The sequence below is a fragment of the Mobula hypostoma genome, chromosome 17 (assembly GCF_963921235.1).
Source record: "Mobula hypostoma chromosome 17, sMobHyp1.1, whole genome shotgun sequence".
Lineage (NCBI taxonomy): Eukaryota > Metazoa > Chordata > Chondrichthyes > Myliobatiformes > Myliobatidae > Mobula > Mobula hypostoma.
Genome location: NC_086113.1, coordinates 40,784,624 through 40,803,577, shown reverse-complemented (window position 1 = coordinate 40,803,577; position 18,954 = coordinate 40,784,624). Strand labels below are relative to the sequence as shown.

The 18,954-nt window shown below is 42.1% G+C and overlaps 1 protein-coding gene across 4 annotated transcripts in view; it reads right to left on the bottom strand.

Moving 5' to 3' along the window:
- The window catches only part of nod1 (nucleotide-binding oligomerization domain containing 1), a 66,845-nt gene that overhangs the window by 10,112 nt on the left and 37,779 nt on the right, over positions 1–18,954 (bottom strand). For 3 of the 4 annotated variants that reach the window (XM_063069779.1, XM_063069780.1, XM_063069781.1), the window contains exons 4-7: positions 12,202–14,002; positions 7,556–7,639; positions 3,264–3,347; positions 2,435–2,518 (exon numbers count right to left, since the gene is read on the bottom strand). In XM_063069779.1, the coding sequence (XP_062925849.1) occupies positions 2,435–2,518; positions 3,264–3,347; positions 7,556–7,639; positions 12,202–14,002 (2,053 nt within the window). Of the gene's footprint in view, positions 1–868; positions 1,375–2,434; positions 2,519–3,263; positions 3,348–7,555; positions 7,640–12,201; positions 14,003–18,954 lie in introns of those variants that run through there. The other variant, XM_063069782.1, reaches the window with a different exon arrangement.

The following is an 18,954-nucleotide window of genomic DNA, read 5'->3' as shown; positions in this document are numbered from 1 at the left end:
CCTCAAAGAAAAAAATCTTAATCTCCTCACCACTTGGACCCCTTAAGCTTTTTGTGTTTTTATGCGGGCTTGGAAACCAGGCTTAAGATGTTTCCCCTGTGGTTTCCTGGCCACCTTTGAGATGTGGGCATTGCCTCAGGATGCCATGCTGAGTATGTGCTCTCGCACTCTTAAGGGTCACCTCCAGTTTGAGAGGTACCAATTGGTGAGCCTGTGCACTGACAAAGCAGGCTTGGTGTAGTGACAAATTCAGTGCCTTGAAGTTGTTGATTGCAGGAGAGGTTAGAATGCCCTCAGAGAGGAGCCTGATTGCCAGCCTGCTAACTGTGCTCGCGTAGTTCTTGGCAGACAATGATGCACACATTTTTCATTTCTCAGATGGCACAACTTCACCACTGGCTTCCAGGGCTCTGCACAGTACCACAAACAGATCATGGAGGATGACTGTCTTCTCCCTGATAACAGCACCAGTCTCCTGCGAAGCAGCAGGCTGCTGGATCTGGGAAAGAGCTGATGGATTGTCACATGACAGGCAGAAACCTACTCCCTCCTTGGCACAGTCATTCGCCTTCTCTACCTTAGCTCCCAAGAAAATGTAGACAAGGTGCAAGCTGCTCATTATCTTATTTATTTGATCTGAGAGGTTAGACACTACATCAAGCATCTTAGGATGCCTCTCCATGAGTCTTCCTGAATGCTCCCCTCTTGTGGCGTCAACCAAACCCTCCAGGTCAGCATTACTAACTGGCCTTATTAAGGGCAATGTTAATATCTGAGCTGGTGCTCTGTAACTGCGGCAACCAGTGATATGCCATCTCTTCTTACTCTTCAGTAAACTGGGAAAGAGCTGATTGTGTGTGTGTGTGTGTGTGTGTGTGTGTGTGTGTGTCTCTCTCTCTCTCTCTCTCTCTCTCTCTCTCTCTGTCTTTAAACAGGGCAATGAAGATGCAGCTGAGTTCTTTGTTGGGCAAATATGCAGCAAAGGTGGAATCGAGTAATTCCCAGAGTCTGTCTGATCAGGGGAGCAAGCTTAAATAAAAGCCAGACAATTTACCTACTTTCCACTCAAGCACTCACAACTAAACAGGACAAATCCACATAATAAAGGGACACAAACTGAGAAAGATTGGTCCTAATTGACTTTCCAATAAACTTCTCGCCAAAATAATTAAAAACTGATGTTAAAGGATACTTGCCTCTAAACATGTGCAGCACATCAAACCAAATAGAACAACTCTGTTTATCATATAGATTCATGCACTAAAACAAGACACATGTGGAGTCAGTCAGGAGCTTGATGCAGAGTTCACAATGGTCACGTCTTTGTTCCAATGATGCCATCAGGGCAGCCCCTCTGCGGCCACAGGAAAGATCCTGGTGCAGGTGAGGGAGAAATGCACACACTTACACTACAATCCTAGGCCTTCCCCCATTCTACAGAGTGATTAACTCATCACAAATGTCTGCAGTTGCTGCATTCATCTCACACAGTTCATCCTACAAAGGAATGACAACATCTCCACACGTGGTGACAAAATGTTTGCAAGTAAATTGCCAAGATTAGAGAACAGATCAACCCAACCATTAAAAAATGTGTCATTCAAACAAGGGAAAAGGTGTCCCTGGGGTCCCAAGGAACAGGCTATGATGAATATCTTTGATAATTATTACTTCTTTGTTCTGAATTAAATTACTTAATGCATCTGTTGTGCTTGTAACCAAAATACATGTATTTCATGGTTTGTTATAGTCACAAACAAGTCTCTTAAGTTACATCAAATTGGAAATTTCAAGGGTAACTACAATTGACAGAGGAGACCGATCTTACATGTGATTGGCCAAATTTTATGATGACCACTACTTGACTTGAAAAAGACGACAGGAATGATCTGATGTGTGCAAAGTGACTCTTATGTGCAATTTGCATGGAGAAAGCAAATGCACAATGCGTAAACTTCTGAGCAACTACAGTCGAAGAATCTAAAGTTCTGGTCCAGCAAACCTTAAGTATGCTTTCCTGTTCTGCAGAAAACTTTAAAATGGTGAGGGTACTCAAAGAGACAGAAGGTTCATTTATGAAGATAGAAATATGAAATATGGCTAAAAGACTGCAAAAATATGCTATTCCAATTTCAGAAGATGAAAAAGAGAAGGAACTCATTAAGGTCTTGAAAAATACAGATCTTGAAATTTATTTTCAATTAGCATGCAAAGTTAGTGCAAAAAATTGCACTGTGGTTCTACCTTAAGGGTATCTTCTTCACACATACAGTGAAGCACATAGGCATCAGACAAAACCAGAGAGGCGGGAGAGTTAAAAAACACTGATGCCACAATTAATAAAATTTGAGATTGTTTTTTATGGAAACAAGCCCAGTGGTTCTCCTCATTCGTAAGTAGGTTATAAACATAAGAAGCAAAATTCTATACTCACCCCAAGTCTTTGAATGCCTTGTTTTTCTGAATTGCTTGTGCTAATAACTTCCCTCCAACACTTGTAAGCTTGTTGAGGCCAATTCTGCAAAGATCATTAATAGAAATGCTTATGTTATACATTAATAATAGAATGATCTAATTCAGGAACAAACAACAGACTTTTGCATTTCCCTCCCCTTTTTTTCAACATTGCTCAACCAGGATCCCACAACAAGTGATTTACAAGATGACCTGAGGGATGGAAATTTGGAAGTCACTTTATAAATGATGCATGATTTAGAAGTGAGAAACAGCAGAACAATCCTTAAGAGTTAAATATGCCACATATTCTTATGTGTTCATGATTCACAGTAACAATAACACAAAAGCAAAATATTAAACATGCTAGAAATCTAAAATAAAAAACAGAAAAGGCTATAAGCATTCAACAGGTCAGGAGGTACATCATGACATGAACATTAACTTTATTTACACTTGCCCTATCCTACTGTATGATATTTTTCTTCCTTTTGGACACTCATAATTGCTAGGTTAATGGACTTTGACCAGTTTAACAGATACTTTGTTCAGAAAATTTGTTCCCCTTACAAGTTCTGCCAGTTAAATTCTTAGTGCTCTCTAGACCTATATTTAAATTCTGAATTTATTGCCACTCAGCTTCCCAGAGAACATTGAAAACCGGCATCCGCATTTCCTCTACTTTCTTTTGTTGTCAGAGAGGGGAAAAATACCCACTCTTTGGCCTTTAATTACTATAGATACAACTGTTACTATGAATATCATGTACAATAGAAGAAATTTATATAAATTGTTGACACATTTCTTACTTTAATGTATGAAGACTTGGACATTCCTCAATGATTTTGGCAATGTACTCAGCACCAACATCAGTGATTTGATTCCTGTATAGGCTGGAAGAGTAACAAGCACATTCATGGACAATGACATAGCAGTGGGGCAAACATTATCACCCCATTAACAGCAAACTTCTAATGGTAATATTTCTGTTCCGGCAATATTGATTGTCTTGATAATTTGGTGGATGGGATAAATAAGATTAAAGAAATCACATTTGAATCCACTAAAGCTTCTACATTGGCTTCAATTAACATAGATTACAGGAAACTAATGCCCCAATTTGCCATATTCTCCTCCAGCTTCATGAGTATTCATTTTCCAGATCAACCTGTTACAAGACCTCCTCCTAAAATCCATGCAGACTCCGTCCAAAACACTATTTTCATCAACAAAACTTCAATTGTTGATATAACTTCCTCTCAATAAATTCACATTGCATGTCCATGACTACCCAATGGTGCTTTAAATACTGATTTATGCCATCATGTAGAAGTTTTTCAAATACTGTGCATGACATATATTTTCAATTTATTCATAGAACACCACTATTTATGACTCATCCATATATATTGAAGATAATTTATGTATTATTTGGATTAGAAAAGGAACCAAAGATTTCCTTCCCTGAAGTACAAGTGAACCATATGAGTTTGTAATAACAATCTGCTCATTTCATTATCACCGTAAATTACTCTAACTCATATTTCTAAACTTTCTTTAATTACATGACTTTTTTTTTTCTTGGCTGCCATAGTAACATTGCCTGGCATTTTCACCGATTAATAATGCCAGCCCACATCTTTTAATCCCTCCCACTCTATTACATCTAAAACAACAGAACCCCAGAACATTAAGTTGCCAGTCCTGCCTCTCCTGAACCAAATTCCACTAATGCTACAATGTTGTAATTCCACGTGCTGCTCCATGCCCTGATTTCATCCATCTTTCCTTCAATACTCCTAGCAGTGAAATATATGGAGCTCAGAACATTAGTCTCACCATGCTCGACCTTTTGATTGTGGACTTTGTATATAGGCTTAACAGCATCTTTCTCCACAACCTGTTCTTGTGCTCTGGTTCCATCCCTCTGCAACTCTAGTTTAAACCCCCTATGCAGCATTAGCAAACTTACCTGCTAAGATATTAGTCCCTCTCCAGTTCAGGTGCAAACCATCCCTTCTGTACAGGTTTCTCCTTCCCTTGAAGAGAGCCCAAAGAGTCTGAAGCCCTCCCTCCTGCACCATCTTAGCCACATGATAAACTGTACGATCTTCCTATTTCTGGCCTCTCTAGCGCGTGGCATGGGTAGCAGTTCTGAGATCACAACCCTGGAGGTCCTGTCCTTTAACTGTGCGCCTGACACCCTGAACGCAAGACCTCATCGCCCCTCCTACTCATGTCACGTGTACCGACATGGAGCATGACCTCTGGCTGCTCACTCTCCCACTTAAGAATGCCGTGAACTTGATTCGAGAAGTTCCTGACACTGGCACCTGGGAGGCAACATGCCAACCGTGAATCTTGTTCTTGTCCACAGAACCTCCTTTCTGTTCCCCTAACCGACAAATTTCCTACTGCTACAGCTTGCCTCCTCTTCCCCCTTCTCTTCTGAGCCACAGAGCCAGACTCAGTGTCAGAGACCTGACTGCTGTGGCTTTCCTTTGTTAGATTATTTCCCCCAAGCCCCAACAGTATGCAAAGTAGTATACCTGTTGCTGAGGGGAACGGCCACAGGGGTACGCCACATTGGCTGCCTATCCCTTTCCCCCTCTTGACAGTCACCAAATTAGCTGTGTCCTGCACCTTGGGTGTAACTATCTCCTTGCATGTCTTGGTAAGAGTCCATGGCATAAAAAAAGGTTCTGAATCCCTGCTCTAGGAGAAGTTTATAACTGCCAGGTAACCTAGCAACTCACACATCTTTGTGTTGTGGGAGGCAGCCAGGGGACCCAGAAGAAGCCCACACAGTTATGAGGAATACATGCATCAGGGCAACATAACTCTATCCCTGAGAACGCTTGATGCTAGCTTCAGAATCTACACTTGTTTGTCTTAATTTATCCACACCAGGTCGTGAAGCAAGGCTGCGCACAACACTACTGGTGAGCTCAAACCAGTAATGGCACCAGAAGGAGAATCAGATTTACTGACATTAATTTAGATGATGTGGGATTTGTTGTCTTGTGGCAGCAGTACAGTGCAAAGATATAAAATTACTACAAATTCATTCACTTGGTGATAGAAAGAATGCAGGATGATAAACATGTACAGTGGAGAGTGAAAGAGTTCTGGGGTGTGCAAATCTGTCTCTGCCTGTGTACTCGACTTCCTCGGGTTCATGGGTCTTTTTCCTGTAGTTGCTCATGCTAGGACAATGTTGACATCCTAGGAATTAGCTTCGTGAGGGTCTTTTGGCCTAGCTGAAATGCCAGAAGAGTAAAACTCTGACAACTAGTTGGAAGTTCCAATAGTTCAGCATGTACAGTAACTCGCTAGGCATTCTGTGTTGTCCTTCAGTTCACCAGCTCCCCAGTTCTCCCACTCCCTTCAAACTCACTGGGACGATTTCTCATGCTCTCCTTAAAACTGACCAAAGTTTGGTTTCTCTTTAAAATTGCTGGCTTCACTGAGAATTTTCATTTTAAAGTGAATTTTTTGAAATGTAGTCAAAGACCATGAAAATGTCTTAATGTATTCATGGGAATAACATCCAATTGCTCAGACCACTCACAGGCAAATTGCAAAGATCAATCAAAGAGGTCATGGACTATGATTTCAAGTCCTGTGGTTTCTCAGGTACACAGATCAAGCCTGAGCTGGTGCACCTTTCCTTGTATAGTATAGTTCCCCTCCACCCAACAACCTTCCAAATATCTGAACGAACCAAAATCCCAGTTTTCCTAGTGTTACACTCAGCCTGAGGCTCTTGCCATTCAACGGTGTATCAGTAACTCTTCATCTGGATATCTCATCTTCTCAATCCAAAACGTCGACAGTCTGCTTCCCTCCAGAGACGTTGCCTGATCCATTGAGCTCCTTAGCAGTTAGGTTTTAATGATTCAACTAAACTAGCTCCCAATTACTTCTATTCCTCCACAGTTCTTGTCCAGTTACATGGTGGCGTAGTGGTTAGCATAACACTTTACAGTACAGGTGACTGGGGTTCATTTTCCACCACTGCCTGTAAGGAGTTTGTACATTCTCCCCGTTACCATGTGGGTTTCCTCCAGATGCTCCTATTTCCTCTCACAGTCTGAAAATCTACTAGTTGGTAGGTTAATTGGTCATTGTAAATTGTCCTGTGATTAGGCCAGGATTAAATCAGAGGATTGCTGGGCAGTATGGCTTGATGAGATGGAAGGGCCTATTTTGCGCTGTATCTCAATAAATAAAAAATAACTTTAGAAAATAATCTCATTTTATTTCCTGGATCCAATATAGATGATCTCAAGACTTTCCTAGTCATGGCCTAAAATAGAAAGTTTTTTAAAATTTATATGCTGCCTTCCAGAACATCCCAAATCATGTTTATAGCCAAAGCATCAATAGTATCAAGTGAAGACTAATCATAAATTCTGACTGCTGTGTGCCTGCAAACAACTGCATGGTCAGAACACTCAAATTGCAAGGTGTGAGTAATCAGAGACATTTCAGGTCCAGCACCTAAAGGGAATGAATGATACAGGGACATTTATAAAACTGACTGGATGGGATCTCTGCTGGTGTATGCAATAATGCTGATAATGGTGCATGCTGATTTACTAAATTCCTTCATGTCAAAATTGGACTTGTTTATGCCTGGAACAGAGATCGCTTTGTACTGTGGCGTATATTCCGAGATAGTAATTAGGGTGAATTTCAATAACCTAATGGGGAAATGGCTACTCAGAGAAGAATTCCTCCTTTCTCTCAGCACCTTAAAATTAACCTGAACTTTGCAATTGATTGTCTTGCTCTATCGACCAGGAAGTCAAATGGTTTCAGGTACTGGCATATCATGGGGCATGGAAAATTACAAATCATTGCACACTGCAGTTGGGAAGAGACAAAGAATCTTAAACTATTTGTCACTGTTTGCTAAGGGGTAGGCAGGAGGTACAGGGAATGAAGTAGCTACACAAACAACCACAACGCCTGCTTCAAAACCAATGCTCAGGTAAATGTACAGCAACAGTCTTGTGTGTCCAATCAGAATTCAATATACGTGTATTTCACATCATCATGTATAACATTGCATACAATATAGTTACTAGCAACTTACCCAAGATATTTAATAATTTTATATTTTATGAGTTCTTCAGCCAGCACCTTAGCTCCGTCGTCTGTGACCATGTTTACACTCAACCTGAGTTTAATGATAAAGGGCACATTAGGAAGTTCACATGCAAGTGTGTACAATATCCAAAATATAAGCCGCTGTGTCTTATCAAAACCCAGCTATTCTCCCGAGTCCTCATACTAGCTATTGAAGGGAGGTCAGAAGGACAAGGGGATAACTGAATCAAAGCAAAAGCAGACCTTGATTTAACATATACTGTAGTTAATATTAACAGCTGTCTATTTCAGCTTGAAATAATTGCTTCTTCGATTAGTTACACCAACATCACACTTAAAGAGTCAATTTTAAACTTTGTGCTAGCTGTACAGTGGACAGTTACACCATGTTACAAAGAAATTGGGTTGGCAAATAGGATATGAATGTAAACAAACTTTTAATTAACATCTTGTATATCAAAATATCCCAAGGTGCTCCACAGCTAATAAAAAAACTTTTAACTATAATCATAGTTGTACTGCAGCTTCTGACTTGTGTACATCAAGCTCCAAAATATACCATTATGACATGGATAACATTTTCAGTAACAACTTTTCTTTTTGTTTAAAGTATTATGTCCACATTTATAATGGTAAATCTCCATAAACTTATGTAACAATAGTGCTGGAGACCACAAGTTTTCTGTCTCCTCGTTCTTCAATTGGTGCCACAAAGAAATACTGAAGTTCTAACCAATTCTGCTTCTCAAATTATGCAGAGAGAAAGGGAGATATTAATATTGACAATAAAATTTGAATGAATGGTGCCTATGAGTCTACTCTTTAAGCAGCCCGTGCACAAAAGAGATTAGTATTTTGTACTTGTCATGTCAAGAAAGAGTTTGCAATGCTTCCTTTATTTTAACTTTCCTCAAAGATTTATCCTCAACTGCTGTCTATGGTTGGAAACCCATGGTTGCAGGATTAAATCAGGGGATTGCTGGGCAGCACAGCTTGAAGGGGCCAGAAGGGCATTAAATGCTTTCATATAGGCATCCGAAAACAATAGCTATGGAGACTGCTGGAAATTTTATTAAAGAACAGTCACTTTTTCACCTAACATGCACTGGGTAATTGGCAATTCAGTAAAATTCACTTTGATTTAAGATTGTTTTGAAAATATTTTCCTGAATTTACATGTCCTTTTATAAATCATGTCTTTCCAGCCACTTTCTTTTCAAATTACTGTTCCCAGAATACTTTCTTGTACACATCAATATAGAAAATAACGGTGCAAATGATAGAAAGTGAAATGAATCAAGTTTTCGGATGACTCAGAGTCGGATTGTGGTCAGCATGGCAGGGAGAGTTTTTCTTCCCTCTCCCGACTGCGTGAGATGTGGGACATTTGAGAAACTTTGAACTTTATTGCGCTCACGGACTTTCTTCATCAAGTTATGGCATTGTGCACTGTTGTAACTATATGTATAATTATGTGGTTTTGGCAGTTTCTTCAGTCTTGGTTTGTCCTGTGTTTTGTGATATCACACCGGAGGAATAATGTATCATTTCTTAATGCATGCATTACTAAATGACAATAAAAGGGGACCACGTCTCTTCATAATCTAAAAACTTGTGTGTTTCCACTTTATTGCCAGTTCATTCCCATAACATGTTGTACTTTGAGAGGAATAAAACACCTTAAGATACCTCACAGGAACGCACACAAACACTAACACTGGCCCAAGGATAGTAGCAAGTTGGATGACAAAAAGCTTGATCAAAGGAGTAGTTGTAAAGAGTGTGTTAAAAGTCAGCAGAGAAGTTTTAGCAATGAATGCCAGCATATTTAAAGCCCAGAGGGCTGAAGGCGCATCTGGCAAAGACAGGAAGAAATGCTGTTGCTCGGCAACTCAGTTTTGGAAGGAGCAAAGTTCTTGAAGGGTCAGTGGTCTCAGAAGACCAAGAAGCAACACAACAAAGTAACGATTTGATCCTATAGCATCATCAATACAGTCAAATTTCCCACTATAACCTACAGGAGTGTTATGCATTAATGGAATGAAAATGGCAAGGTAGAGTGGTGATTAGCACAACGCTTTACAGTTCCAGCGAACCCAGTTCAATTCCCACAGCTGCCTGTATAGAGTTTGTACGTTCTCCCCATCACCACGTGTTTCCTCCGGGTGCTCCGGTTTCCTCCCACAGACCAGAGACGTACCGGTTGGTAGGTTAATTGTTTGTTATAAATTGTCCCATGATTAGATTAGGGTTAAGTCGGGGGTTACTGGATGCTGGAACGGCCTATCCTACGCTATATATCAATAAAATAAAAACAGACTCTTCAGTTCACTGATTCTGTGCCAACCATCAAACACCCATTTACACGAATCCCATACTAATTTCACCCAGACCCAACCACCACAGCGACAATTTACAGCGGGCAATTAACCGACCGGCCTGTGTATCTTTGAAATGTCACAGAGACAGTACCAGTGGTCAGACCCTCACAGTACATTGCCACATGAAACTGGCCCATGTGTTTACCACCTCACATCTGTGACAACAGCTAAATAATCAGCAGCAAAATCCCTGGGTGCTCTGCAGGATGCGAAAGAGTTCTATAAACAAAAGTTCCTTTTGAGGGTGTTGTGCTGGAGGCATTAACTAAAAGCAATTTCTCATCTCTCACATCAATCAAGAGGATATTTCAGCAGACTGCTTACAGCTATACACATAACTAACAGTCATTTCCAATTTAACAGGAATTTGGGATTCCTAAACCAGTGGGTAAGTTTTTAAATTCCATTCACTAACCACTAATCCCAAGGCACCCAGACTGCTTCCTTACATCATTACCCCTCGAGAGAAAAGCTTAAAGCAAGGCCCCATTTGATTGTTCAAATGACCAACGTTCTTTTGTCATCATGATCAGGACGGTGCAGACTTTCTCTGGAGGCTGAGCAATTAGTCTGTGCCATCAGCCTACTGAACTTGGGCGAGCAGGTCCATTGATTACAATGGGAATAAAAATAAACAATTTCAAACAGAAGGACCCATCGACCCATAATTTCCTTTCAGTCTGATTGAAATCTGACTAACAGAGCTGACTAAAATGTTTAAATTACATTCCAATGATTGATGTTTTAATCATTCTATCCTTAAATAGTGGGGCAGCATGGTAGCATAGTGTTTAGCATAGTGCTCGACAGCTACAGTGACCCGGGTTCGTTTCCCACCACTGCCCTTAAGGAGTTTGTATGCTTTCCTCATGACTGCGTGGATTTCCTCCAGGTGCTCTGGTTTATAGAACATAGAATAGTACAGCACAGTACAGGCCCTTCGGCCCACAATGTTGTGCCAACCCTCAAACCTTGCCTCCCATATAAGCGGCCACCTTAAATTCCTCCATATACCTGTCTAGTAGTCTCTTAAATTTCACTAGTGTATCTGCCTCCACCACTGACTCAGGCAGTGCATTCCACGCTTCAACCACTCTCTGAGTAAAAAAACTTCCTCTAATATCCCCCTTGAACTTCCCACCCCTTACCTTAAAGCCATGTCCTCTTGTATTGAGCAGTGGTGCCCTGGGGAAGAGGCGCTGGCTATCCACTCTATCCATTCCTCTTATTATCTTGTACACCTCTATCACGTCTCCCCTCATCCTCCTTCTCTCCAGAGAGTAAAGCCCTAGCTCCCTTAATCTCTGATCATAATGCATACTCTCTAAACCCAGGCAGCATCCAGTTAAATCTCCTCTGCATCCTTTCCCATGCTTCCACATCCTTCCTATAGTGAGGCGACCAGAACTGGACACAGTACTCCAATGGAGGCCTAACCAGAGTTTTATAGAGCTGCATCGATACATCGCGACTCTTATAAACTCTATCCCTCGACTTATGAATGCTAACACCCCATAAGCTTTCTTAACTACCCTATCCACTTGTGAGGCAACTTTCAGGGATCTGTGGACATGTACCCCCAGATCCCTCTGCTCCTCCACACTACCAAGTTTCCTCCCACATTCCAAAGATGTACAGGTTAGTAGGTTAATAGGTCACACAGGGGTAATTGGACAGCACAGAATCCTTAGGCCAAAAGGACCTATCATATGCAGCATCATTAAATGATTAAAAATATATTTTTTTTTAGTTGAGAACTTTGGAATAAATACTTAATCTCAGTAACAGCTTTGACAGCTGGTTAGCTTGGACCTGGGAAACTCACTGGCTTTCTAGGCAAACTAGCAGCAAAGTCTGCCTGTTATAACAAAGAACTTCACTGGTTCTCTGTTGGAAAACTAATGTCCAGGGACTCTATCCATGCGAGAGCAAGCTATTGTTGAACTTGTGTAGCCTACCGGTCAGCAGAGGAAATGGCCCATCCTGAGACAATCTGCAAGAAAAGGAGGCACCCAGCACAGAGTCCTGGCCAATCTTCATCCCTCAACCAAACCAACTTACACAGCTTTTTACTTGCACATATCTGGCAGTTACATGAATCACTTCATTGCTTTTCAAGTGTTTATAACATCCCAAAGTCATAAATGGCACTACTTTTATGACTTCGGGATGGTACTTAATGGCACAACTACTGCAGTAGAAGGAAATGCAACCTATTCATGAAAACTATATGTAATAATCAAAAACATACCTAACCACTGTGAGTTTATCGAAACAAGGAACTAGTTCTTTCACCCCATAGTCATTGATATTGTTGTTGTCCAGTTCAAGTCCGATCATCTTTTTACGATGGCGCAGAACGTTTGCAATTGCACTGCAATCAGCAGAGAATGCATTGCAGAAGGTGAGTTTGATATAATCGGCATAAATCCCCCTGGCTGCAAGGCTGGCCACCGCTTCACTCTGAGTTTCAAAAATGTAGCGCAGCAGCCAGATAAAACGGGGCAAGGCTTGTACTCTAGAAAAGCCTTGAAATGGTGCCTTAGGCAGAATTTTTAAGTGTGTTTCTACGCGCTCAGCGAGGTAGGACTTGAGTGCTGAGCGCTTCTTTTGGATGCTTCTCGAAGAAGACAAATGTTTGAAGAAGTCCCTTTTAGCTTTAGACAGGAGGCCACAAAGAAAAAGAATGGTGAACTGCAAGTGCTCATTCATGTCCAACTGCTCCTTTCCTTGGTGAGAGTTATAGCCCAAGCAATGTAGCAAAAGGCTATTGACCCGGGCTCCAATCATGTGGTTATCACATTTGGCAAAAAACTTAATGGTTTCTCTGGCATTGATTTCCTCATCTACAACCAAGGCAAAAGCAGTGAAAAAGGACTGGAGGGTGAGATGAAGAAACTCATATGTTGATTGACTCCCACACCCATCATAGTGGCCTGCAGTTTTAATGAAACCCAATTGTAAATCTTCTTCAGAGATGTTAGCAGCTGTGATTTCCTCTTGACTGAAGATGAAGTTATTGTTTTCAATTCCTCTCCTTGCCAGTTTTCCTAAACGCATCAACGCACACTTCTTTGCTTTAAAGGTCTCATTTTGACTTTTGCTTTGCTTGTTCAATGCCACCTTGGTAGAGCGATTCAGGAATACCTCCAGCATCAACAGGTAAATGTCAGTTAGTGTAACATAATCCAACAACTGCTGAGGACTACTTGAGGACTGGAAGTGTTCATAGCATTTAAATATAATCCAACAAAACAATGGCACTGAACACAGACTGCACAGGTGAGGGTTTGCCTCCAGCTGGGTTAGAACCAAAGTTTGATCAGCCTTGTTTTTGAAAAACTTCTTCAAATAACCCAGCAGATGTTCCTTGGAAAAGCCCTTCAGGGTCACTCTCCTCCTTACCATCCTCAGAGGTAGGTTTGTGCCTGTCCTCGCTGTCAACAATTTTTTGGAACCTTTTAATAACTTTCCTCGGAGAAGGTTCAACAACAGGGCTACTGGGTGTGTGGGCTCAAAGGGTGACGAGACATCAGGGATATCGCTAAGGTCGCCATCTACATTAATTTCATCGAATCCATCCAGTGTGAAGAGAACAGTGGCTGGATGTTGTCGGATGTAACTGAATATCTCATCGTCATCCTTATCAGGGTAACAATTGTACTTGAACAGAAGATCTCGCAGACAGATCTTGTCTTCCTCCTTAAAGCTGTTGAACAGTCTGCATCTAAACTTGAAGAAGAACTTAACGTCAGCACAGAGCTCACTCTTTGACCACAAGTTCTGAAGTCGCTGGAGGAGTATGGTCTTTCCGACTCCAGCATCGCCTGTTACAAACACAGTTTCTGCATCTTCGTTAATGATTCCAGTGTCACCGAACAAATCCTCCAAGTGAGAGATGGTTCCTATGGTTTCATTGACTGCATTGATTAGTTCCATTAGAGTGTCAGTGTACGTATCCTCCAATAAAATGTCTTCTTTCCTGACATAGGAAGTGACAAATCTTGTGTCCTGCCGTAGATCCTGTTTGATCTTTTGAATATACTGGCAGACTAGAAAGAAAAATGCAAAGTTATTGCAGCTGATTTTAAATCCATCATTGCAATATTGGAATTAAATAAATACTGATTTCTCATTCTGGTATTAAAAAATCCTTTCCTCCTCCCCTTTTCTTCTATTCTCCACTCTGCCTTCTTAACTCCTCTCACTTGCCTATCACCTCCCCCGGTGACCCTCCTTCTTCCCTTTCTCCCATGATCCACTCTCCTCTGCTATCAGATCCCTTCTTCTCCAGCCCATTATCTTTCCCATCCTCCTGGTTTTACCTATCACCTTCCAGCTATCCTTCTTCCCCTCTCTACCCTTCTATTCTGGCGTCAGCCCACTTCCTTCCCAGTCCTGAAGAAGGATCTCAGCCCAAAACATCGACTGCTTATTCTTTTCCATGGATGCTGCCTGACCTACCGCATTCCTGCAGCATTATAATGGTTAAACACAGGAACTATTTCTACCTATGGGAAGGTCAAAGCCAGAGGTAATTGTTACTAGAAAGTTACTGACAGCAGCGATTAAGGAGATGCACTGTATCTAATACTCTTGTACTTAACTGAAGACAAGATAAGGAGGGAAACAAATACAAGGATACACTGATGGAAGTACAAAGAAGGGCTTGAGGTGACTCGTGTAAATTAATGGCAGTACAATTACACTGGGGTAAATAGTGTATCTTAAATTAACTCCATGAGTTCACACCCATCTCAAACTCTAAACTAATCTCTGCAACCTTTTCCACCCAAAGTCTTTCTAAAGATCCATGTTCATCTGCTCCTGACCTTTGTGTATTTTCAAATACCATCACTCCAATACTTCTTCATAGGCTCTGGAGTTTTTATCCTAATTCTATCCACTTCTCTGCTTCCCCATCCTTCGAGAGAATGTTCTTTAAAACTGTTCTTTGAATAAACTTTTGTCTTTTATTATGATACCTCTGTTTGGGAATCAAATTGTTAATTTTCTTTGTTAATTCTGTTAACTGATGTGAGACATTTAATTACATCCGTGCCACAATACAACATATTGAATGCGTGTTTCTAAATAGTAATTTCATGTACTTCTATACATGCCTGAACAATGTCTCTTAAAAGTCACCCTACTGATTAAAAGCTGATCAATCATGTATAGAACCTATTTTCATAATTTTCTCCTGGCTTTTCTCAATCAGTTGTGATCAAGAGTATGCCATGCATCAGTGTCATGGTTGGGATTGAATGGACCGGTGACAGTGTGGCATGAGAAATTTAGAGTAAAAGAGCAGGAAAACACAAATTGAAAACCTTGTCCCTGCTTTTCATACAGATAACTACAAAAGGGACACCAGGCAGCTATCCAATGGGAAAGACAACTGCAGTTTCTAAACTAACCAATCACAATGGAAGCGACTTTCAATAATCGAATAAGGCAGCGGTCCCCAACCACCGGGCCACAAAGCATATGCTACCGGGCCGCAAGGAAACGATATGATTTGGCGATATGAGTCAGCTACACCTTTCCTCATTCCCTGTCACGCCCACTGTTGAGCCATTACGCATGCAAGGTCATTACCCGTGCGTCATGCGTGTCAGCGCGGGAAGGAGATCAACTCCTCGAGCTTGCAAATGATGGCGGGCTGAAAAGTATGTTTGACATAACATCTCTGTCGGCATTCCGGATCAAAGTCAAGGCTAAATATCCTGAGATAGCCACGGAAGCACTGAAAACGTTGCTTCCATTTCCAACATATCTTTGCGAAGCGGAGTTTTCTGCAATGAATGCAATGAAAACTAAATTGCGGAATAGACTGGACATAAGGAACCCCCTTCGAGGATCGCTGTCTCCCATCACCCCTCGATGGGACCGTCTTTTTGCAGGAAAACAAGCCCAGGGCTCCCACTGATTCAGCGATATTGGTGTGTTGCAATGATTTTATATATTCATACGGGGAAAATATGTGCTGTGTGTTTAATATCCAAACGTTACTTAAAATGTTATGATGCTATTGACTTATATAACCATATAACTATTACAGCACGGAAACAGGCTATCTCTGCCCTTCTAGTCCGTGCTGAACGCTACTCTCACCTAGTCCCACCGACCTGCACTCAGCCCATAACCCTCCATTCCTTTCCTGTCCAGATACCTATCCAATTTTTCTTTAAATGATAATATCGAACCTGCTTCTGCCACTTCCACTGGAAGTTCGTTCAACACTTACTTCAAGCTCTCCTGATAATTGACTTATCACTATATTCATGCGAGGAAAATATGCGCTGTGTGTTTAATATTAAATTCGTTAGATAAACCCTTTTAGAAACGAAATTGAGTGTATTAGCCACTTATCACCTATATTCCGGTCGTGATTAACACCCCCCCAAAACAGAATCGCCAAAAAGGATTTGCCGGGGGGAAAAAAATTCAGCCGGTCACGACGCGCATGCACACTGGTGCCCGTGCAAGACTTCATGGTTATTGTAGTGTTTCTCTGGGAAAACACAACGTATTTGACTGCGGCTCTTGTCCATTGGAAATCCTACCGCGCCCACCCACCCCCCCCCCCCCCCCGGGTCGGCCGGTCCGCAAGAATATTGTCAATATTAAACCGGTCTGCAGTGCAAAAAAGGTTGGGGACCCCTGATATAAGTCACTTATAAGACAATAGCATCATAACATTTTAAGTAACGTTTGGATATTAAACACAGCACATATTTTCCCTGTATGAACATACGTATAAAATCATTGCAACACACCAGTATCGTTGAATCAGTGGGAGCCCTGGGCTTGTTTTCCTGCAACAAGACGGTCCTATCGAGGGGTGATGGGAGACAGCGATACTCGAAAGGGGTTCCTTATGTCCAGTCTATTCCGCAATTTAGTTTTCGTTGCATTCATTGCAGAAAACTCCGCTTCGCAGAAAAACGTTGGAAATGGAAGCAACGTTTTCAGTGCTTTCGTGGCTATCTCAGGATATTTAGCCTTGACTCTGATCCAGAATGCCAGCAGAGATGTTATGTCAAACATACTTTTCAGCCCGCCATCATTTGCAAGCTCGAGGAGTTGATCTCCTTCCCATGCTGACACGGATGATGCACGGGTAATGACCTCGCATGCGTTCAAGCTCAACAGTGCGTGACAGGGAATGAGGAAAGGTGCAGCTGACTCGCATTGTTTCATATCACCAAATCATATCGTTTCCTTACGGCCCAGTAGCACATGCTTTGCGGCCCGGTACTAGTCCGCGGCCCGGTGGTTGGGGACCGCTGGGGTACAGTTTTAGTCACCGAATTATAGGAAAGAGGTCAACAAAATAGAGAGAGTACAGAGAAGGTTTACTAGAATGTTACCTGGGTTTCATCTCCTAAGTTACAGAGAAAGGTTGAACAAGTTGGGTCTTTACTCTTTGGAATGTAGAAGGTTGAGGGGGGACTTGATAGAGGTATTTAAAATTATGAGGGGGATAGAGAGAGTTGACTTGGATAGGCTTTTTCCATTGAGAGTGGGGGAGATTCAAACAAGAGGACATGAGTTGAGAGTTAAAGGGCAAAAGTTTAGAGGTAACATGAGGGGGAACTTCTTTACTCAGAGAGTGGTGGTTGTGTGGAATGAGCTTCCGGCAGAAGTGGTCGAGGCAGGTTCAATGTTGTCGTTTAAGGTTAAACTGGACAGCTATACGGACAGGAAAGGAATGGAGGGTTATGGGCTGAGTGCAGGTCGGTGGGACTAGGTGAGAGTAAGAGTTCGGCACGGACTAGAAGGGCTGAGATGGCCTGTTTCCGTGCTGTAATTGTTATATGGTTATATACAAAACATAAATCACAAAGCCTGGGGCTGTATTCCTCTTCTTTAAAACTTCCTATGGAACTGAAAAAACTTAAAACAGACAGCTAATTTCTCACAGAGAAACAGCACACTTATCAGAAAACAACTGATAAGGAAAAAGCAACTGGGTGGAGCCCAACGTATTTACAGAGTCTCTTAAAGGGCAGAGTCCACACACACACAAACACAAAAGCAAACTGATGTGAGTGTGTGTGGCCACACCTCACATTTCTCCACATTCAAATCATTCATGCTCTATTTACAGTGACGAGGGGTGCAGGTCAAATGACCCCCTCCCTGCAACAAAGACACTCGAATAAGCTAACCACCCCCCCCCCAACCCAATGGTTCCCACTGCTGACAAACCAATATCCTTCGCAGGGAACCCGGAATTGAACGTGAGGAGTCTGGCAGGAGACAAAAGGAACCCTTTTCTTCAGAGGACTTGCAGAATGACCCTTCCCCTTCGACAGTCTCCCATTTTTGCTCCTCCTGACAGTATTTCCACATTGCATTGTGGATGGGGGTTGGAATCCCATTTCCCTGTTCTTCAAGACAGCACTAGCCCTTTTATTGAGAAAACTGCCGACGTGACCATGTGTCCCACCATTCCAGAAGTTAATTCAACATTCTCTGGTGGGATACCACTATCACGGTATATTTCTGCGATAAGAGCCCACTGGCGTAAAACTTCAGTTCCTACCCCCCCACCCCACTCCCCTCCGCTTGGTGTTTTAAATTCCATTCAGCAAGACTGGGATACTCAAGTTTAACTGCTGCTGCTCCCTGAATCCATAATGATACATTGTGCTCAGGGGAAGCAAGCAGTGTTCTCCGGGCGTTATCGATCACATGTTGGTACATTAGGCTCCCTAAATGATCACCCTGGTACCCCCCTTGTCCCATAACCTCAACAGCCACATGGCCAGAGACTCCCCCGCCCTGTCTGTACCGATCACCTAAACTCGCTAACTACTTATCAGAGAATTCTCTGAGCTCTGTTCTCTCGAAGGTGTCCATTACACCACCCTCCACACACTCCTGAGCCTCCTGCCCCCTCCCCTCCCCCTCCTGAAAGGCAGAGGTTGCGGATTGATGTCTCCACAGCGGCTGTGGCAACGCAGGATCACTGGCCTGGCTCGTACTTTTTTGG